The 22467-nt window shown below is 49.1% G+C and overlaps 1 protein-coding gene across 4 annotated transcripts in view; it reads left to right on the plus strand.

Moving 5' to 3' along the window:
* The window catches only part of LAMA5 (laminin subunit alpha 5), a 78705-nt gene that overhangs the window by 21977 nt on the left and 34261 nt on the right, over nt 1-22467 (plus strand). For all 4 annotated transcript variants that reach the window (XM_048963496.1, XM_048963493.1, XM_048963494.1 and 1 more), the window contains exons 3-14: nt 9605-9722; nt 11737-11855; nt 12342-12512; nt 12665-12762; nt 17136-17251; nt 18094-18212; nt 18732-18822; nt 19239-19373; nt 19719-19781; nt 20967-21107; nt 21466-21603; nt 22007-22141. In XM_048963496.1, the coding sequence (XP_048819453.1) occupies nt 9605-9722; nt 11737-11855; nt 12342-12512; nt 12665-12762; nt 17136-17251; nt 18094-18212; nt 18732-18822; nt 19239-19373; nt 19719-19781; nt 20967-21107; nt 21466-21603; nt 22007-22141 (1444 nt within the window). The remainder of the gene's footprint in view (nt 1-9604; nt 9723-11736; nt 11856-12341; nt 12513-12664; nt 12763-17135; nt 17252-18093; nt 18213-18731; nt 18823-19238; nt 19374-19718; nt 19782-20966; nt 21108-21465; nt 21604-22006; nt 22142-22467) is intronic.

Below are 22467 nucleotides of genomic sequence, written 5' to 3' on the forward strand. Positions count from 1 at the left end.
GGCATAAGCCAAACGTTAAGAAAAAACCCTTGAGGATAGAATGAGTTGGTGAGCAATTGAGTCTTGAACTCTGTGGGAATTGGGTTAAATCTGTGAAGCCTTCCCAGATCTCTCTACGTCATTTGAAGCCCTGAAAACAACACAGGGCTTGAATAGCCCCAGTGACCCCAAAGCTGTTTTGTTAGAGACTCGAACACTTTGCTCTCAGACAGGCTTCAGAAACCCCCAAGGAGGGGATTGCTAATTGGTGGTTGTTCTTCATTAACATCAGGCTTTGAGGGATGAGTTTGCTTCCACGAGGACAGCTGCCTCCTTTCCAAGGGCTCTGCGGAGGAGATGCGAGTGCATACACAAAGGTCCTGACAGCAGAGGTCCGGCCTGAAACAAAGCAGCCAATTTCCTTTCACCACAGACAGACCTTATCTGAGGAGATTACGTTTGTCTCGAATGGAGCCTCTGGTGTCATAACTGTGCTCTTCCTGGGCGGATGGAGGCTTGGGCAAAATTCCTGTGCGGGAGCCTGGGCTCTGATTGTGGCTGTGACTCACGAGCCTGGGCTGATGTGGGGACAGCTGGCACAGGGAGCTCGGGGCTTATTTTATTATGCACCTTAGCCACTTTTATTTCTTTTCTTATTATTATTATTTTCAAGCCAGCAGAGGAGAGGAGCTGTGGGCTTGTTCTCCCACTGCAGCGCTCAATGGGGCAGCGCAGTCCTCCAGCCCCATTCAGGGCCACCACTCTGCCATGAATGGATGCTGTCCTTATAAACGATCTTCTCCAGGAAATGGTCTCCTTGGACAGAGGGAGGAGGTTGTTCTCTTTAGCTCATGGGGAAACATTTTTACAACGTATTTTCAAAAATATAACTCTATGAATCAACTGCAGTTGCTGCCCAAAAAGGGTTGGAACACAGGCTGCGGATAGGCTGCTTAATTAGTTCACCGTACCCAAGAGCAGATTGCTTTTTATCATCCTGGTGCAATGTAGCTGAGATACAGACCTTTCTCTTCTCCTCCTGCCAATCCTCCTGTGTTGCCTAGCGTGAGGTCAGTGGGGGCCTACAGGTGGAAGATCCCCTGTTCTGGTTCATGGTGAGTTCACACTTTGCCAAGAGGCTCCGAAGGCATTGGAGGAATTCTGCAGTTATCCTGTCCCTGTTGGTCAGGGGAGGCTGCTGCTCCTTTTCCATGCATCCGAAATCCCATCTCTGCAAGTGTTCTGATGAATAGCCAGATTGCCAAAGATTTTGGATTGGGGTCTGTGTGTATAAATATAAATATGTATATTTAGCTCATTTGTGCTCCTCTGTGATGTAAAATGTTCTTGAGGCTGGGGCAGGAAAGCAGCTGGTGATAAGGGAATAAAAAGCTGTGGAGTAAATTCTGCAGGCAGAGATAATGCAGTGAGCAACACCAGAAGTTCAAGGAAACTCAGATTGCCCTGCACAACCAGCTTGGCTTGTGACATACCTGAACCAGCTTCTAGGTTAATTTGCATTGTTGTTAGAGAGGAGTTTGTGTTCAAAGCTGTGTGACATCATCTGTGTTGTTTCACTTCAGTGGTCCGTACCATTTCCATACAGGAATCGTGCAAAAATAGAAGGCAGTGGTGTACAGCATTGCTTTTTCGTTACGGAGCAGAAGAACTGAAGCAGTATGAAAGGTCAAACTAGATTTCTGAGCAAGGAGCTGTTTGCTCTTTGGAGAAAATTGAGGAATTTTGGCCCAGTGCAAGCTGAAATTCCTGCTTGGTTGTGTGGGAGCCTTTGGCTCAGGGGGAGGCAGCTCCACTTGCAGATCTTTTGAGGCTTCGCTTTGAATTTACTTGCAAGGACACACTTTGCATCGTAGAGGCCGTATCATGGATGGCCTGAACTGGCTGCAGTTTGCAAGAGCAGAAATAGAATCATGCAGAAGCACCCCAGTGCTGTCCCACAGCTCCAGCAAGGTTGCACAGGGAGCCAGGGGGATGCAGCCCTACTGGATGGAGGCTCAGGGCTCTGCCCTGCTGGGCTGGGGACCTGGGCTTCCTCACAGCTGTGCCTGTGCTTCTGGCGCTGGAATGTGCCGTGTTTAATGACTTCTAGCACGGTTGCTGCCAAAGTCATGGTTTCCTTCTATATGTTTTAAAAAGCAAAACAATCCGTGACTGTGGACGGTTTATTCTCAGCATCCTGGCACGCATGCAGCTGGGTGAACAGTTAACTGAATTAACCAAGAGCTGTTAAATTAAAGTCAGAGGAGATTGAGAGAGACTGGGAGCAGTGCTGAGCTCTGACTGATAAACTTGAAGCCTTTTCATGGGGATGATGTCTTTAGCTGATAGAGGGATGAACAAGGTCTGTAATGGGATTTGCTTTTCCTTGTGCTCAAGATCGTAGTTTCTATCCTATTATTCTGTATGTTGATTAACAAGAGGTACGAGGCAGGGCCATGGTTGTTAAAGGAAAACAGCTCTTGTCTTGAAGCCCATTTTTTCCTCTGTGTTAGGACTGGATGCTTTGAGAGGTCTATGCATGCTGTGTGTACAGCCCCTAGGATAGTATGGCAATAGATGGGGGCTGGGCTGGGCTCTGCTCCAAGCAGTGCAGAGAAGTCAGTCACTAGAGGAGAAAAGAGGGACATGGTTTTTGTTAAAATTAGACCTTCTCCCTCCCCCACGGCCCTTTGAAAAATGCAAGAAAAATGCCTGTTTTGTCTCACTATACATCCCATGACTGCTTATGCCAAGGCTGCTTCTGTCAGTTGTGTTGAGGATGGTTGAATTGTCCCATAGCTCAGGAAGGCTGTTGTAGGATTACTGTCATAATCTCATCTTGAACAAGCCGTTGACAAGCTCCTCTAATGCAAAAAGTGATGGATTGGGTGTTGTAGACATGTAGGCAGAGGTTGGGGCAAAATACTGTGCAATTCTCCCCTTAATTACATGTCTTCCTTCCTACATTAAGCAGTTGATGTTCTTGGTGCAAGATTGTTCCCTGAGCACAGGTGACGTTTGGGAGCTCACCCATGGAGATGAGGGCACTGCAGAGCAAACACATGAAGTGGGTTTGCTGGGTTTATTTGCAGTGCTGTGCTGGGGTTGCTGGGAGGCACTGAGTCCTTTGCTGACCGTGTCCTTCCAGGTCAGGGATATCTCAGCATCAGAATTTGCTGCAGCAAGGTGGGACATTAAAGAAGGTTTTGTTCCCGAAGTCCATCTGGCATTAAAAGCTGAGATACGTGGGGCACAAACAAAACTGCATCTGCCCATGGGGTTCTGCAGTGTCTTTCTTTGCTTTGATTATAAACTGGTTTTGTCTTCCTGCTGTTGCCATCAGACAACCAGCAGTCTCTTTTCTATTAATAACCATTTTGAAGTAATAGCTCTAAAAAAACCCTTTCCTGTGGAGATCTCATCTTCTAGTGGGTTGTTTTCATTAATTTAATGCTTTGTGTTATGCAAAGTAAATGCCCTGAATGGAGGAGGTAACTTTATGTGCACAATGCTCTTTTGGAAACATGCTGAAATTCATAAAGAAAACTTCAAAGAATAACATCATAAAGAGAGAAAATAGCTCTGCAGTGTTAGCAAAGGAAAAAATAATGCTCTCCCTGCATGAGGGCTGACAGCTCCCTGAAGGTGCTGCTCTCAAGTAACTGCTATCATATCGCATCCCTCAACTCATGCTGCTGCTTAGCAGCTCCAGAGTCAGGATGCAAGCTCTCCAGTTAGTGCTAGCAAGCAAGAACTACCTCAGTTTTCTAGTCATGGAAAAGAGCTTTTTTTCCCACATGTTTTTTGATGAGTTTTCTAGCATAGTTTTCTTTTTGCTGAAATCAGTAGCAAACTTGTGTTATTCCAAGGGGGCAGAATTAAGGCGATGCACAAAGAGCCTTTGAAAAAATCAGCCCTGGGAACAATGTGGTGTTTTTTCTCAAAGCCATCCCTGTGTAGGTGGCTGGCTTGGTTCAGCTGTCTGCATTTGGGTGACTTCCAGTTACATTCCTCTGCAGTCCTGGGGCACCTGCTCCTTGCCCACCTCTCTGCACTGAGCTGCTTGCACATCAGGCAGTGCTGCACGAGCACACGCTGCTTGCAGCTGGGGTGATGTCTGCTCATCTGCTGGTGTGCCCAGAAACCAATGTTTTTTCCTCTTCTCCAATCACAGTCATTATTTCTTTCTCAAGTAATGCCATACTTTACTGGGAGGAACAGAACCCTCTGGAAGACCCCAGTGCAAATTGCCACTGATCCTGTCAGCAGCTAATTACAATGCAGATACTTTCCCAGAACACCTGATTCTAAAAAATAACCCATTCCCAGAAGCTTCCTAGAAGCATTTAGCAAAGACAATTAACACCTCAAGGTAAGCAGCCTGAGAACCTGAAATGCTGCATATAGCTGCTGTCTTATCTCTGAATGATTAGGAAGGTTTAAGAGCATCTTTGCTGCTGTGCTGGGCTTGCAGTGGTGTTTGCAAGGGGATTAAAGCAGCAGGGAGGGTTTCAGCCTCTGTGCTTGGGGCACCCACTCCTCTCCACGCCCCATGGGCTGGCGGCTCTCTTGTTCAAGATGCCCAAGGACATCTGCTCACTTAGCCCTTCCCCAGTGTTTGTGAGTTCAAGTTTGGGCTAAAAGGCAAATATTTGTCTTGTCTCTAAGGAGTGACTTTACACTTTTCCCCACATTGTAAAGGCCATTTCAGCTGAGTGCTGCTATCTCCTAATGCACAGTGAAAACCAAGTGTGGGCAAAGCCCTTATCTGTGAGTGAAGGCTCATCTGGAGGAATTCCAGCCATCTCCCTCTGCCCTGAGTGCACTGTGCTCTACTGTGATGCCTTTGGCTACCCACGCTCGCCCTCAGCACACCTGGCTTCAGTAAGGGATGCTCAGGTGGTTTCTGGGCAAGCACGGATGGGACATTTGTGAGCTGATACATCAGTATTCCTGAAACACTGCAGGTGTAACAGCATTGCACATGGTATTTGTAGCTCTAGTGCCTGGCTGGGATTATCCCTGCATCCCACCTGAGCTCCTCCAAGCCCCATCCTTCGCATCATGCAGCTGAAACACTGCACATCGGGCTCCTTTCCTGCCAGAAGTTATTTCCTAACTCAGCCATACAACCTTCAGTTCAGCATGGTGCAGGCTGCCAAACCGTGGCACTGCTTTGTGTTGGCTTATGCCTGGTGCTGTCCATTGGGTCCCCAGAGGGCTTTTGGCAGGAGGCTGCATGGTGCTGGCCAGGGAGGGACAGAGTGCATGGGAGGATGTGGCAGAGAAAAAGCAGTGCTGTGTGTGAACTTAGCCAACAAGCCAAATCCTTCTCAGAAGTGGCGTCTGAAGAAAAAATCCTTTGTGAAAAGTGCTCTATCAGCTGTTCACCTAAGCCAAGCCACTTAGAAAGGGAACAGGCACTGTTTAGAAAACAGCATCATAAAACATAGGGTTGCTGTTAACAGTGACAGCGAGCAAGTTTCATGTTGGCTGGTGTTTGCTGGTCTGCAGTTCCCGGGAGAGTGTTTTCTTTGGTCTCTCAATAAAACTTGAAAGTTTTAAGTGAGAAACTTGGAAACGGGTTGGTGCAGAGCTCTTTCCCTTTCTTCTCCCTAGCAGTGTTCAGATACCCACAACTTTGTATCAGGGCTTCTGCATGTTGTTAAATATGAGTGAGATAATAAGCTGTGCCTGCTTGGAAGGGAAGCATCTTTTTGCTGTCTGGAAGGGTTGAAATTGTTCTTGCCTGATCAGAAAGTAGGCACGTACCTACCAGCAGCTGGGTGGGAGATAGTTTAATGAAGAGTTCTGAAGTCAGAGCGAGGAAGAAGTAATGCTGCTGTAGGACGGCTGGAGCTTGGTGTGGGTCAGCCAGGCAGTTAATGTGTAAATCTGCTGCTTCGGTGAGAATAAGTACAGGCAAAAGATCCCAAAGGGACAGGTAGCTGGCTTAAGAGAAATTCGAAGGTAAGTTAGAAGCTCTTTGGCTTTCCAGGGCTTCTTCACCTTCCATGTACTTGTTTGCATGGAGAGCACTGATGGCTAAGTAGCTATAGCTTCTGCTGCTGCAGGAAAGGGCAGGCACAGTGCTGGCCTTGCCAGATGTTCCCATGCTCCTGAAGGCATGGAAGCAGAGGGGTTTGGAGGCAGCAGAAGCATTGATTGCTTCTGAAAGCACCCTAAAAAAAAATCCCACAAGAACACCTCACTTCTGTAGTCACGCTGCTGTGATGCATCTCTGAATTGTTTTGGCTTTTTTCTGCTTCAGTTTGTGTTCTGGGGATGTCTGGAGCTGCTGCCCAGTGCTCCATGAGGCCCTGTGTGCCCCAGCAGAGAGGGACTTGGTGGCATGCAGTGCACACACCTGCTCGCCTGCTCCATCCGATACTTCCAGGAAATCCCAGGCAGAGACACAGCAGTAATGCTATCCACACACGTGCTCTGCAGGGATACTTTGCAGCAGTTAGGAAGAGACGGATTGTTTTGCTTTTACTTGGTGCTATTTTAATAAGTCAACGCCAGAGGTAGTAAATCTGTCCTGTGGAGAGAGAGAGAGAGCCATTTGCCATATAAATGCAGCGGCCAGTACAGCCTGCTCCTTCCTTCTTGTCACAGCACCAAAAATGGGTCTCTCTTGCTGTTTGTCAGCATGTAGCCCGGACTGCAGCAATGGGAAGGTTTGCTTTACTTATTAAATGTTGTTGCATGATGTTGTGGCACCTTGGAGGGAAATTAGTGAGACCTTGCCAAAGAAACTTGGGATGTGTCTGCTTCTAGTTTGCTGCCTTGGATCAGCATCATATTTCCATGGCATTTTGGTGCTCAGTAAAGCTGTCCAATGTCCAAACACGCAAAGAGACAGGGTGGGATGGAAATGGAGGAAAAGCCCTCACCTCCATCCTCCCCTGCTGCCTCCGTCCCTCCTGGCAGTGGAACAGCTTCAGGTGATTGTTAGTAAGGAAATATGCTCCAGAACCACTGACACCATGGAGGTGGTGTTATTTTCAGTGAAAGTTGGCTGCTAATTAAAGTGCCCATTTGAATTTCCTGGCTGAAGTCTGGCTTCATGTAGCGAAGGGAGTAAAGCTGGTGTACTTTGAGAGTGGCTGAGAACAAGGGACCTGCTTGCCATGGTGTCCCACATCCCTCCTCCATGGAGAAGGCAAAAAAAAATTGCCCAAGAGTCTGGGAGCATGGAGGTTTTTATTCATCTGACCGATTAGAGGAGCTAAATAAAGGCTTTGGAAGAAAACCAACCATTTTTCTTGTACTATTGGTTGGGCAGAACTGTACTGGAACTAAACACGGAATGAAAAGTCTGGCTTTTTTGCCAGCTCTATTTTTAGAGCCGCTGCTCCATCTTTGTGAGTTTTCTCAGCATATGTACTTGAAGCAGGCAATCTGCCTTTATTTTTTCCGCCAGGCTGTCATCCTCTGCAAGATAAGGACGTGGGATGGGGAGGCAAGGGACTTACCAGATTTGACTAGAAATCCCTCTGAATACCAGGATGTGTGTCCCATTCCAGGATGAGGTTCAGTGCGGTCACAGGCTCCCGAATGCTTTCTGTGCTCTAGTCAGGAATGTTCCTAACTCTTCAGTGCTGGAAAGAAACGTGTGTGCAACTTTGGCTGGCTTCTTTGTGTCCTCAAACCGCGGAATGAAAACCAGCCTAACGTTGTAGTACTAACAGCATTTTGGGGAGTGGGAGGGAGGAGCAGTGTTTGGCTTTGTGAGTGGAAGCAGGGTAAGGATACCTGACTTGAGATCTGGTGGCTGTGCCACCCAGGAGCCAGAGGTTCCTGTTAGTGTTACCCCTCTCACACCAAGCTGTGAGCAGTTCGTTGGCAGTGCCTGAGACCACAGCACCTGCAGGCACGCTGGAGCTGCAGCCAAGTCCATCCAGTGAAAGGCTCTGCCAGAATCCAGCAGGAGCATTGATTTACTCCCCATCGAATAAAGCTGGAGGAGGATTTTAGTGGAGGGAAGGTGTAACTGTGCTGGTTGGTGCTCAGCCCTGCTCCTGTGCCAAGAGGCAGATGTGGAGCTGTGAGAACTGGTCCAGCAGAGAAAGCAGCAGCCTGAGCAGAATCCTCTTGGGCTTCTCTAATGAAAAACGGCTCCAATGGGAGGGTGAGTGGGCAGAAAAAGCTGCTCCTCCAGAAAAGCTTCGTCTCATACACCTTGACAGTACGAAAGCAACAGAGGGGAATTTAAGGCAACATTTAGGTCTGTTTATCTTCATTTTTTAGCAAGTTGACAGAGATGTCTCATTCCTCTTTCTTGGGCTCATCAGGCTTTTGGCAGCCAGGAGCTGTGCTGGGTAACCACTTTGATTTCTTCGTTCTGGGTCACAGCAGTCTTTACAGTCCCTGAAAGTAGCAAGAAATCAGTGGATTTAAATGCCGCCTCCTCACCTCTTTTTTTTTCCCCTTAAAAATCTCCTGTGTTCAGTCAGGGCTATTTTGGAGGCTCGTTGTTATGAGTACTGGCCCTCTGTCTTGGTGATGTGTGAGGCTCCTGCACGTGGTCAAAGGGATGGGCACAAAGCCGGCCTTTTCTGTCCCTTGCAGAGGTGTCCCTTAGGGCACCTGCTAATCTCAGGGGGGTTCGCACTCATACACTACCAGCTTTGTTTGAGGAGGGACTACTGAGCTGTAAATCTCTGCTTTTCAGGCACTTAAACTCCCTTTTGGGTTGGTTTTGATGTCAGGAATTTTCTCCGATAAGAGAACTTTATTTGCCTTTAAATATCACTTTGTGACAGGATGATGGAGTGGAGATTCTTGGAGCGAGCCTGTGTCAGCCGGGGAAGGGAGATTCTGCTGGGGCTTTTGTTTTTCTCTGGCGCTGACATTTTAGCTCTTTAAAGAGTACATTTATTTTATTCTTGGCAAGGGTGTGTGTGCACACATCGGCATCCAGACAGATGGGTGCAGCCTGGGATTAGAGCTGTGCTGAAGCCAAGTGGGTCTCCTGCTCTCCTGTGGCTGTGGCACCTGGGAGAGAGGAGCTGTGCTGGGCCTTTTTCATAGTCAGCTTCAGAATGTGGGTTGTGTGCGTGAAGCAGGGCTGCAAGAGCCTATAGATAAACAAATCTGTGGCGTGATGTGCGTGGTGCACAGAGGATGATGCTGGGCTTCTGGCATGTGTTAAAAGTTCAGTGCCAGTTGTTACCCCAAGAACAGCCTGAAAGCCTCCAGAACAGCTTTGCAGCACTTAGCATCTTTTTGTGACCGCAGTGCAAAGCTTAGTGGGGACCAGGCCTTTGCCTTGCCGAGCCAGGATGGGTTCCCCTCTTAGAGCATTGAGTTTGTAGAGCTGAGGCTAAAGCCTGAGGAGCCGCCCAGCCTCTGAGCAGGGCCTGCAGCCACAGAGTCTGTGCTTTGTTTGCATTCAGACCTGTGGGAGCTGAGCTCTGCAATCTGCTTCTCTCCAGCAGCCTGCCCATATCTCAGTCCATTTAGATAGGGAGGATTTTGCTCCACAGGCTGCTTGCAAGCAGCAGGCTCTGCAGAGCAGCAGCTCCTTCCCTTGGCTCAGACCCCTATCAGCAATCCTTGGTGTTTTCCCAAAGCTTCCTGAAAGTGGCGTTTCATCTAACTCCATATTCCTCTCTTTCAGCTCTTCCACGTGGCATACGTCCTGATCAAATTTGCAAATTCCCCTCGTCCTGATCTCTGGGTGCTGGAACGATCTACTGACTTTGGCCTCACCTATGAGCCCTGGCAGTACTTTGCCTGTGAGTATGGCCGTGAGCTGAAGCTCAGCTGGGGGAAGTCATTGTGGTCTTCAGGGCAGGAGAACTATTTTGCTCTCTGGGGCTGCATGTATTTATTAAAGCACTGTCATCAGTGCCCACCCAAATCCCTGTGGATGCCAAAGCTGGCAGCAACGTCACTGGTTGGGCATTACTGGTCTCTCCTCTTTGCTGTCCCCTCTCTCTTTGCCCTTTACCATATTGAGTGTTTCAGCTTCTCCAGAAACAAACCAGCAGCTCACAGGCAGTTGGTTGCTATAACATGAAGTCTGGAGGCACAAAGCAGTCCTCTTCCCCTCACCAGAGATGAGGGACAGCCCAGGCAGGGGGAAAGCTGCTGTCCTACTGCTGTGCAGGGTGGGAAGAGAGGATGCCAAAACCCAGTCTGTGAAATTCCTTCTTCCCAGTTCTCTGATTAAAACCTTCAGAACCAGCTGGTTCTCTGACTCTTCTGTCCCAGGGGGTCTATAAGACAGCCAGATTCTGCTACTGCTCCTCTCCCCAAACCAGCAGAACTAATTGGGAGAAGTTAAGATCTACAACCAGCATTTAAAACCTGGCATGGAAGGACCTGGAAATGCTCAGAGGCTGCCCCTCAGGGCTTGTATTTCTGACTTCTCTGTCAGCATGTGCTTCAGCTTCGCTGGAGTTTTCCCATGCAGGAAAGAGCTGCAGGCATTTTATGCACTGCGCTGCCTTATGGAAGTTTTCTCTTCTGCAGTGTGCTAGTGGGGGCTGCTGTCAAGTTGCCTGCTTTGCTTTTTTCTTCTGTACTGTGAATTTTCTTTTGGTCCTCCCCTGGGGCTTGCTGTAGTTATGTTAGTGCATGATCTGGAGCAGAGCAGGGAGCTCTTGTCCTGCATGCTCATTCCTGCTTGTAGAGGCACCACTGCAGCATCTGGAGCTCTTCCCTCCTGCAGCATTGAGCCCTGCCTAAGCCAGCCTCCCTTGGGAAGAGACATACAGTGACAGCTTGGTGGAAAATCCCTCTTGAAATAAGAAGGTGACTGGTCCAATCCTTACCAGGTTCACTAGCACAGCAAGTCCTTTGCAGGGGTCTATTTTTGGTTTGGAGAATTCTGTAGGTAGTCTAAGAAAAACACTGGGATGGTTATGGGCAGTAACAGGAATGTAAGCACTCCCAATAGCTGCCTGTGAGCTGTGGCCCAAGTGCCACCAGCTCTGTGCTGCCTTGAGCCATGCTCCTGGTGGGGGGGTTCAGCTCCCTGGCCATCGTGCCCCTGCCAGCTGGGAGCTCGGGCTGAGCTCTGCCTGGGGAGGGAAGGAATGACTGCCATCAGAAATGTCTGCCAGAGCAGCTGATGGGACCGTGGCAATGCAAATTCTCCATGTCAGGGAAGCACTGTGCCTTCCATGGCCACCAAAGGAGAAATCGGAAGGGATTTATGGGAGCGTTTGTCTGCTTGCAGGGTTCCCTGTGGAGCATTACAAACGAGGACAGGTCAAGAACTGTGCCCATTCTGGCACAGCCCTCCCTGCCCTAGCTCAGCGTGCTGTGTGGGATCAGCACGTTTCATCTCACAGTGCTGGGCAGTGCCCTCATGGAGGGGAAGGCTCTGACCTCACCTCCACTTGGGATGGGCTTCCCCAGTCTGCTGTTTCCTCAAAGGAGCGCTGCCTTGGGGGCCAGACACCAGCACTGAAACATTCCCACGTTGTCTTCCGATGGGGATGGCTCAGCTCCTGTGTGGCCAAAGCAGCGTTTATGGAGCGGAGCTGCGATGCTGGGGATGAAGTCAAGGCAGAAGAGCCTTTGTTCCAGACTCTTCTGAAGATGCTTATTACTTTTAGAGTGCCTCCCTGCTTTCTTAAGACATGTGTTAGCAATGAGAGTTGATACAAAGCAGTCTTAACCTAGTAAATGCTTAATAAAGAATATATACCCATCTCTCTTGTTGGCCAGCATGGAGAAATCAATACAAGGCTCTGAATTGTTCCTTTTGTCTTACTGCTTTCATCTCTGGTTGATTCAAAGCTTCAAAGAGGGACTGCATTGAAAAGTTTGGACTGCAGACCGTGGATCGCATCACCAAGGATGACCATGCTATCTGCACTACAGAGTACTCCCGAATTGTGCCCTTAGAAAATGGGGAGGTGAGCCGTTGCATTTTTCATCCTTTGGGGCTCCCAGGATTTCTGTGGCTGGAAATAATAGTTAAAAAAAAGAGCTGGTTAGAAGACCGGGCATTCAGAAGAGTCTCTTGGAAGACAGTGGGCGATTCTTCCCCGTATTCGTGCTTGGGTGGCCTGTGGCTGTGCCTCCTGTTGCTTGTTTCCTTTCATACTTACGTTTAAGTGGGGCATTGCCCTCAGCACAGCTAGTCCAGAAGAGCTCCGGATAGTGTCAGTGACCCATAAGCATTTCTCCTTAATGTAAGAAATGTAAGTCATGAGGGAGGTTTATGAGGTTCCCTCTTGACTTTTGGATGCTGCTTAAACTGCTCAGTTTTGAAACGAATAAGGCTGGCAGGGGATTGATTCAGTTGTCTTGAAAGAAAGATTGGGCTCAGATGAGGGAGATACGATTTTCCTTCCTGTCAGAGGATGATGCTGATTTGTCTCCTCTCCTCGCATTCCCAGATTGTTGTCTCTCTGGTAAATGGGCGCCCAGGAGCCATGAACTTCTCCTACTCTCCTCTCCTACGGAATTTCACCAAGGCCACCAACATCAGACTGCGCTTCCTGCAGACAAACACTCTGCTTGGGCACCTGATGGGCAAAGCTTTGAGGGACCCTACAGTGACCAGGAGGGTAAGGCAGGCCTTAATAGTTCATAATGAGCTAGAAGTATTGGAGGGCTAATGCATTACTGTAGTGAATAAAGTCCTGATGAATCTTGAGTAGGGCAGTCGTGGAGCTTACTTGTAATGGTACTAATGGACAACTTCTCTTCTGCTCACCAGTATTACTACAGCATCAAAGATATCAGCATTGGAGGGCGCTGTGTCTGCCACGGCCATGCAGATGTCTGTGATGCTAAAGACCCCAGTGACCCTTACAGGTATGTTTTTCAAAATACCAGCTCTGTATAAAAGCATTTGAATTGTTGTGCTAAGAATGGAACATACCAGTATGAGTTGAGTCCTATCCTGAGCTCCTGATTGTGCCAGTACTGTTGCTCTTGGCTCTGCCCTGGGAACAAACTAGAAACTAGTTCAGCCAAAATAGCAAAACTGAAACCTGTTTTGTCAGGCTATCTTTCAAACAGATCAGTTCCCTGGTGTGGTTTCCCTGTACACAACTCGTGCCTTCCCCACAGGGAAAGAGTGCTGCAATGGGAAGGTGGGCACACAAAGTCGGTGCTGTTGTTGAACCCATGTTCTTCAAAGCCCAGGACTGATTTCTGAACTTGTTCTGAGGAGTTTCTTGCTCCCCGTGTGGCTTCTTAAGAAGTGGGGCAACGCTCCATAAATGGGTGGTCTCCCAGGGAACCAGAGACTGCTGTCCAGTTCTTCTCATAAAAACCATAGATGGGGTATGTATGTAACTGAACAAATACTCTTTGCAAAAGAACAAGAGCATGCAAAACAGTTTTATATTTTGGCTCATGGGATTCTCCCCATCCGCCTCAGCAATTTGAAATACTGAAGAGCTACTTCAGACCATGAAAGTGTTGTTTCTTAGCCATCTGTTTGCATCCTGAATGTTGCCTTTATGAAAGGGATGGGTAGATTCAGCTGGACGAGAGAAGCTTGTATTACTTTCTCATAAGGGTCACGTAGAGCTTTTGGATCTTCTAAAATAAAGTTTGCTGATGAATCCCAGCCAAGATTAAAAGCTACTAAGTGTTAAAACAAATATGTATTGAGAAGCAAGTCTGTGTGAGTGTGCTTAACTCCTTGACAAAGGAATTTCATAAATATTTGAGTGCACAGTTCTTGTTTTTCTTTTAGACTTTGGTGTGGGCAGCTGCGCTGTGTGCTCATGTACCAGCAAAAGGACTTTGTGGTGCAAAGTGATTTTTTTAGCCTAGAAATGCCCTGATGTTGATGCCTTCCAGGAAGGGAAGAGAAATTTGTTGGGAGCCTTTTCAGTGCCACTTGTGCTGATGACTCTCTGTGCCTCCCAGAATCTCCTCCACTTGGATCCATTTGGATGCATTTGGCATCTTTACTCTTGACCCCAAACTGTGCTGTAAAGTTGTAGCACATGTTTGTAAGCAGCTGCTGCATTTCACCCAGAGCAGATTGCATTTGCCTAGAGGAGAAAGCATCTCCTCGGGTGCTTTGTTCGGTCAGCGTATAATATCTGTAAGGCTTTTGGGGAGACATCAGGACAAAGATGCTGGTTAAACAGAAAAACTTCTCATGATGTTACTGCGACCTGTTAGCAAGACCAGAAGCACAAAGCCGTCAGTGGAAATGTGTGACAGCTGCCATAACCCTGCATGATGAGGCACTGCAGAGGCAGCTGGGGCTCGGGACACACCGTCCCTTTGTGTTACTGACTTCAGCTGTCAGGACTGCATCAGTCCTCCAGAACTCAGTGCAACCTGTCTGAGCAGGAGGTGCCACGTGTCCCCCCACATGCGTCCTGCCCCTTGAGACCACGGTCATTACAGTAAAAGGGCAAGGAAATGCAGAAGAAGACAAGGAATGTGAGTTGGCCCAGCACTGTTAAAAACCCCAGTTATGTCTCAGTCTGTCTGGGAGGTCTCTGCCTCATTTTAACTTTACCCTTCAGCACATGCCTGGTTTTTGTGTTGCCCAGAGAAGCAGGATGAGCACTTTGGTGGAGGTGAGGTGAGTTAGAAATCTTGGCAAAGATTTTGGGACATGATGGAGCACGTTCGTGAGCTGACTTCCTAGCCATAAATGATAATGTTTATCCAGCTTCTCTGAAGTGCCAAATTACGGAGGCTGTGCTTCCAGATGTTTTGTGTTGGCAGCACGTCTGGTCCCAATGTGTGTGTGTGCATGTATGTGCAAGTACCAACGCTGTGGGGACAGCCAAAGACTCCTCTTAAGTCCTTTGTGCTTTTCACAGACATCTCTGTGCTGAGCTCACATGGGCTGAGTTTAGCAGAGGGAAGTCAGGTTCTCTTGGGTTGAAGGTGAACACCCGCAGGATTGGGCACAGACCTTTCTGCTGGCAAACTCTGTGAGCAGTGAGATAAGCATCAGCAAGGACTTGGCGTGTTGCAGGGAGCCCAGGCAGGAGTTGTGCATTAGCGTGCGGCTGCTTTGGGAATGCTTTCCCCCTATGGATCCTGAAGCTACAAAAATACTGGAAAGAGCAGTTTCCCATTTTGAAAGGGAAGCACCGGGTGTGCTGGCACCTTTGTGCAGCCTGCGGGTCCCTTTGCAGATGGCAGGTACAATCAGAAGCACTAAGAGAAAGAAGCATTTCTTCCTCATTGCACTATTCTGATGTCCTGGCCAAGTCCAGATCCTGCAGCACTCGTGCCACTCTCAGCTGTGACACAGTTACTAGAAAACCGTTTATACTGTCTGCTATTGAGCATCAATCCCAGGGGAAGACTGTGGTTTTATATTTATGGCAGGATGGCCAGGAAATACGTGTGCTATGTGAATGCAGCCGCTCCCTCTTCTTCCTTGTATATATTCCATCAATGAAACATGTAAATATTGTAGCTCGTGAACATTTGTCCATAATTCATTAGCAGCATGGACTCAGCACAAGGTGCAGTAAAGCTGCTGTGATAGATGAGCTCTCTGAGAGGTCATTGCTAACTTTGAACAGAAGAGACTAAATAAATGGTTCCTTCTGCATCTGAAGTGTGCATAGTCACTGAGGGCCATCTTTGTGCATTCTGGGAACTGAACCAATGCTTTTCAAACATCTCAGATGTTAAAGAGCTCGGGTGTGTGGCTGTAGCCATGTCTTCCAGCCGGGGAGATTAGTGCTGTCTTTTTTAACACGTATGTATTGTGGGCTTATTCGTCATCTCCAGCTGCTGCCATGGGGAAAAAAAAAAAGCAAAACAGCAAAACATAAGAAAAAGTTTCACTGGAGGTGTTGGGCTGTGGTCAGCCCAGTGAGGGGTGTGCAGGGGCTTTGTTACAGAGGCATGGCCAAGGTTGGTCTTCCAGTGAGGCTCCTTGCAAAACAAGGGAAGAAGAAAGTGAATGCTTCGGAACTCATTTATACCACATAGGCTCCAGCCAGCTCCCCAGTGTCTTGATTTGCAGCCTGGGGCTCTCCTTGCTGCAGTGCAGTGTATGGATGTGGGTAAGGATGGGGCATCATGAGACTGCAGCTGCACGTTTCATGGCATCTGCATGGGGAGGTCTGCCTGCAGGGCTGGGAGCAGAGCCAGGACCTCCTGCCTCAGCCTCTCAGGCTGAAGCAAATGTGCTGGAGTGTGGGTGCTGCCCATGTTTCCCAAACTTTCTTGTCATTCCATGTTTCATCAAAATGAATTCATTTGTCCTGTGCCTCTGTCTAGCTGTTCACTGTATGCACGCTTGCAGGTCTCAGTTCTTAAAAACACACGTGGAAAACAAGTCACTGCAGCCATCAAGAAGTGTGTCTGCACCTCTGCATTTCACCCAGAATGACTGCTCTGTTTGTGTCTAATGTTTAAAAAAAAAATACTTTTATTTTTAAATGCTGCTTTTGAATTAGAGGAGGGAGAGATGGGAGTGGCAGGCAAGCCCGGAGGGGAAATGAGTAATTGCACAGATAAAAGCTGGAACATGCTGTATTATCCATAAGTCTAATACAACAGAAAGCATTTGTCTTGGATGGGGATTGCCTTCTGCTAAGTGGAAGTTTTTTGGATGATGTCACTGATGTTAATGAATCACCGCTGTGGTCGAGCAGGATGGGATCCATGGCTGTGCTGCTGCAGTTTCTCACCGGGCACCAGGGGAGCCACTGTTTATCCTGCACAGCCCTACCCATGCTGCCCAGAGAGCAGGAGGTGCAGCTCACAGCAAACGTGCTAAAAGCCCCAATGCACATTTCATGGGGGCCTTCCTCTCTTGCAAGCACAGGTACGCTTGGAGGAGCAGACAGGTTGCACATGGCCCTGTGTCCCTCTGCAGCTCAGGGCTGTTGTTTATCCCTTTCCCACCAGCCCTGCATGGTGGCACGGACATCTCTCTGTCCCTGCACCGTGCAGCTCCCTCATGTGCTGGTTTGCTTTAGCTCAGGTTCTTCCTGCCACTCCTCCAGCTGCCCCATGTTTGTCTATAGAGCAGATTCAGCAGTGGCACGCTGATTTGTTCTATTCCTCATCTACTACATAAAAGTGAAGCAATGAGGGAGGAGGTGGTGACACTGGAAGAGGTGTTTGCTCAGGTGAAAAGAAAAAGAAAAAAAAAAGAAAATTAGGTAAGATGTTTTAGAAGCCTTTATTTCCAGAATGTTTGGAGAACAAACCCCGTGCCTTGTTCCTCTCCCCTGCAGGCTGCAGTGTGACTGCCAGCACAACACCTGTGGCGGGTCCTGTGACCGCTGCTGCCCTGGCTTCAACCAGTTCCCGTGGAAACCTGCCACTGCCGACAGTGCCAACGAATGCCAGCGTAAGTCAGGCTTGGGTTCAACCGCCTTCTTGCCAGCTGTTTCACAGAGCACAGGCTGACCACACTTGATATGCAGTGCAGTGAAGTCTTTCACCCAAGCGGCGTGCTGAGCGGTGCGCAGCGCCGGGTGACGTGCGGCTCATTGGCACAGCTGCAGCACAGCTTACACGGTGGTTAATTTTGTTTAGTCGAGGCTCGCCCTCAGATCTGTACAGGGCTATGATTCTAATCACGTTTCGGTTCCTCCTGCGTGTCCGAGGGTTCACACAGGCGAGTCCTGTTGCTCAATTCTGTCTCCAAGATGAATTGCACTTGGGTCTGTTTACATACAGGACATCTTTATTTGTCCGGAGAAACCTTTGGTAAATGCCGACGCTGGAATTTGTGCTGCTGTGGGAGTGCAGAGCACGGAGCATAGCTGCACTGCACCACCTCATAGAAAGGCAGGGCAGCACGGCAGGGCTGGGTCCTGCTGTACAGACAGCACCCCCACCTTGTGATGAAGCTCACAGGTGGGATAAAAGAAGCAAGAATGTTGCCCTCTAAACCAAACTACTGGAGGCCCCAAAGCTGGGTAATTTCTCTTTCTCGTCTCTACATGCCTGCACATACTTTTGTCCTGGTTTTGTGCCTGCTATGTTTTTTTCAGTTTTAAACACAGCCTTGTGGCAGAGCTGTTTCTTCTTTTGGGCTCCAAAGCTTGGGTGATCCCCCAGATACATGGAGGCAACCTTCCTCATTGAAACCTAACCCATTTGGTATCAAACCCACCAGGAGGAATTAATATCTTAAGATCCAGGACCCCCACTGGCTGGTGACTTAGCTAAAACCTGTGTTTTCAGCTTGCAATTGCAATGGCCATGCCTACGACTGCTACTACGACCCAGAAGTGGATCGTCACAAAGCCAGCAAAAGTCGCGAGGACAAGTATGAAGGAGGAGGTGTTTGCATTGACTGTCAGGTAGGACAGTGCTGGAAAAGGCTGCTGCAGATCCTTGTGATTGTTTCTGTAGTCACATCTGGAGTTCAGCTTCACTGGCAGCTCTGTGCCCCCACCCTCTGTTATCATAATTACGGTCTCTCCCTGGAAATTTGGTCTGTTTGCCATAGGTGAAAGGAGTATACTCTGGTAATAAGAAGAGCACACCTGGGCAGTAACATTTTAGCTGCACCATCTTGCTGGAGAAAGCTCATCACTCCCATTCTCCTAGCCTGAAGCTGTCAGGACATTTTACCGACTGAAGCAAGTAGAATGGGCTTGAGATCAGATAGGAACCTGGAACTCAAGCTGGAGTTATGCAAGGACTCAGAGTTTACACAGGAAACGCTTTTTCAAATCAGTGTATGGAATTTTGATCAGATTTAGGTCTTCTGTGTGCTCCCAAGTCGATCCCTCTGGACCCTGTTAGGAAATCTGACAGATGAGCATGAACCCATTCCTGCAGGCAGAGGAACTCATGCCCCTCTCACTGTCTTTCAGCATCACACCACTGGCGTTAACTGTGAGAGATGCATCCCAGGATACTACCGCTCCCCTGACCACCCGATCGACTCTCCATACATTTGCTATCGTGAGTGTGATTTCCTCTGCAGCTTATAGACACCCTCCTGTGCTTGGTGACCCTGGGATGGATGCCTGTGATCTCCAGGCAGCAGTGGGTTATGTCTGTCCCGATGGGGAGCCCAGCTTGGTCTGGTGGCTGTGACTGGTGTGACATCCTTCCCCTGAGCCTTCCACTGCCACCACTGCCTCTCCAGGGAACCTGGGGACTCTTGCAACAGCAAGTCAGGTTGTGCTGCTTTCCTTGGGACTGCACAGTGTGACAGGGACAGTGGTAGCAATTCCTCTAAGTCAGACTCGTTCTGAAGAGGCAAAATCACACTTATTTTTGGAGAGAATTTGCAGAATTTGTGGAGCCTCTTTTGGAAACCGCGTTGTAGCAGTGCCCCTTTTGTGCTTGTGATGACACTGCTGTCCCCTCTGTAGGCTGCAACTGCAAATCTGACTTCACTGATGGCACTTGTGAGGACCTCACTGGCCGCTGTTACTGCAAACCCAACTACACTGGGGAGCACTGCGATGCCTGCGCTGAGGGGTACCTGGACTTCCCCCACTGCTACCGTGAGTACACAGAGAGAGGCCATGCGTGGCCAAGTCCAGGACCTCTTAGACTCAACAGGTGTAGGAAGGGTCAGGGCCCTCTGTTAGGGGCTGCTCTCTCTCTTTATCCCATGCCACATTGGCACTCCTGTCCATCTGTTCCACAGATGTAAATTGGGCTGGACTTGATGTGGGTTGAGATGGAGCCAGAGGGTCAGTGGGAACTTCCTATTTGTCTAATGTTTGATCTCCCACTTTCTGTGCAGGAGGAAAAAAGACATCATTCAGGAGCCTGCGTTAAGAGTGGCTGTAATTGATTTTTTGGTGTGGTATGATGACCTGTGCAATGTCTCTTTCTCCACACAGCTGTTCCAGCCTTTGCTTATAACGATACTGGAGAACAAGTGCTCCCTGCAGGACAGATAATAAGTAAGAACTGCAATTTTCCTTGTCTTCGGCAGTCACCCTGCTATTATCATGTCCTCTAAAGCAAGATCAGGTCTTCAGCTTACAGAGCTTGTAGGTTGTAAGAGACAAGCCTGACACACAGTGGTTCCGAGAAAGCAGGCAGCTGAGGGGTAGGAGAAAGTGAGCTTTATGATCCCATTATCGTAGATAGGGAAACTCAGAGCATGACTGTGTGTTTTCTTCTGAGGTTCAAACCATGAGGGAATGGCCTTTCTGGCCTCCCTATAAGCAGCACCCTAAGATCATGGAGGGACTGTGGCTGAGCTGGAATTCAAGCTGTATTCGCCCTGATCTCAGCCTTTGGGTTTTGATACAGACCTGTCCTGCCATGCGTGCTGCCGCTCTCTGTAGGCTGGAAGGCACGGTGGGTCTGTGCTGACAGCCCCTCTGCACAAAGCCAGAGCAGCACTGCTGCAAGTGTCTGGGAAGCGTGTGCAGACAGCTGCTTTCTCTGTTGTTTGGAATTCTCAGCCATGCCCCCCTGCACCTCCCTCCTCTCTGACAATCGCCCCTCTCAGCTGATCTCTTCCTTTGTCCTTTTTCTTCTCTTTTCCCACTGTGTCCTCCCCTGTCTCATGCTCCCCACTGTGCTGCAGATAACCTTTTCCTTCCTTCTGATACTCTAAACTCTGTATCTTCCAGGCAGGCTTTTCTTTTCTGAGATGGAATTTCTCACTTCCCTTCTCATTTCCCTGCCTCCCCCTGCCTCTGCTTGCTAGACAAGTTTTGCACTTCCCTCCCTCAGCCCATCACCCATACTGTTGCTGAGTTGGATGAGGGCCCTAACAGGGAGAAGGGCTTGAATTCAGCAGGGAAGGAGCCAATGCCCCACCCTTAGTAGCTGAAATCCGTGGTAATTTGTGCACAGCTCTTTGGCAGTGCTTCGCCAAATCAGCCCTGAGTGAGCGGTGCAGACAGCATTAGTCTGCTCTGTACATTGCCCTGCTGCCAGACTAGCACCTTGCACACTGTGTGATGATGAGATTTCCCAGCCATCCTGTGACCCCACGAGCCAGCCGTGCTGCTCACCTAAGCAGGCCTTGGTTAAAACATTTGCATCTGATACGAAGGTTATTAAGGGAAAACCTTGTGAGCTGTTGTCTTGCATTTTGTCCTCTTCATGTTGCCTGTTGTGCCCCCCTGCAGACTGTGACTGCTATGCTGGTGGGACAGAAGGCAATGCGTGCCGCAAGGACCCTCGGGTGGGGATGTGTGTGTGCAAACCCAACTTCCAGGGGACACACTGTGACCAGTGCACTCCAGGCCACTATGGACCCCTCTGCCAGCGTGAGTGACTCAGGGTTAGCAGCCCCGTGCCTTCCCCTGCTCACCTCCCTGCTTCTTCCCACCCTCCACTCACTCTGCAGAAAGGAATTCTCCAGCCTCACTTCCAAGTGACAAATTCCCAGGACTTTTGCTGGTATTTTCCACCCAACCGTGACCCTCTAGTGTCCTCCCAGCCCTGGGGTGCTGTTGAGAAATTCCATATGGATATGAGCTCTGGGCTGGGCATATTTGCTGTCAGCTCTGTCCCCTGTGGTTTCTCCAGTTTCCAGCCCAGAGGAAGCAGGAGTTTGGTTCCTTTCTTAGGAGGGGAAAACACTTAAGAAGCTGTTTATTAACTAGTGCCCTTTTTGCTTTCCAGCCTGCCAGTGCTCTGGCCCGGGTCAGTACGATGGCACCTGTGACAGTGAGACAGGACAGTGCCTGTGTCGAACAGGATTTGAAGGTCACTCGTGTGATCAGTGCGCCCCTGGCTACTTCAACTACCCCCTGTGCCAGCGTGAGTATCTGTGCTCCCCAGGCCTGGGTGGGTTCCATGAATGGACCGGTGTGCAGCAGATACCCTGAGGTGATCTCTGCCTTGCTTACTACAGATGCTTTACTGGAGAAAAGACGCCCAAAAATGAGCACAAGACAAGGGTGGCACAGAGGCAGTCAGTGTGAGAACAGCAGTTTGCCTTTGCCAGCTGTAGGGTAGATATTACAGCAAAGCCAGCGTCTTCTGGTAGGATTTTGGAGGAAGACTAGAAAGTGGTTGTGTGGGCATTTTGGAGGACATGGAAAAATGGGCAGAGATAAAACAGCTTGAACGCTTATGTGGCTGTTCGAGAGCCTCAGAAAATGCCCTGTTGTGCCGCAAGCTTTACTCCTGGAAATCAGAAGGTGTTTTCCCTCTGTTGCAGTGTGTGGCTGCAGTGCTGTTGGGACGCTGCCGGGAGGCTGCGACTCCTCCGGGAGATGTTTCTGCAAGGCTGAGTTCACAGGGCCACGGTGTGAGCAATGCAGCTCTGGGCACCACTCCTACCCCCACTGCTATGGTAAGGACCTGCGGCAGCAGCAAAGGGATGGGAATGGCCTCGAGTCAGGGCACTCTGTCTCCCCAAAGCATCTGTCAGGGGAGCTGTTTGCTCCAACTGAAGGAGAACAAGCTGGGGCCGTGCTGGCAAGGCAGCTGAGGACCACATCTGGTGGTTTCCTTGTGAGGATGTGCAGCTGAATGCGGAACAGAGAAGCCCACCCAGCTCCCTGCTCAAAGTGCATCAGCTATAAAAATTGCTAGAGTGTGCCTCAAGTTTGGGTTATTCACATGGGACATTTAAATGAGCATTAACATTCAGTTCCAGCTGGTCTGTCACGTTCCCCT

Source organism: Lagopus muta, chromosome 16 (assembly GCF_023343835.1).
Source record: "Lagopus muta isolate bLagMut1 chromosome 16, bLagMut1 primary, whole genome shotgun sequence".
Lineage (NCBI taxonomy): Eukaryota > Metazoa > Chordata > Aves > Galliformes > Phasianidae > Lagopus > Lagopus muta.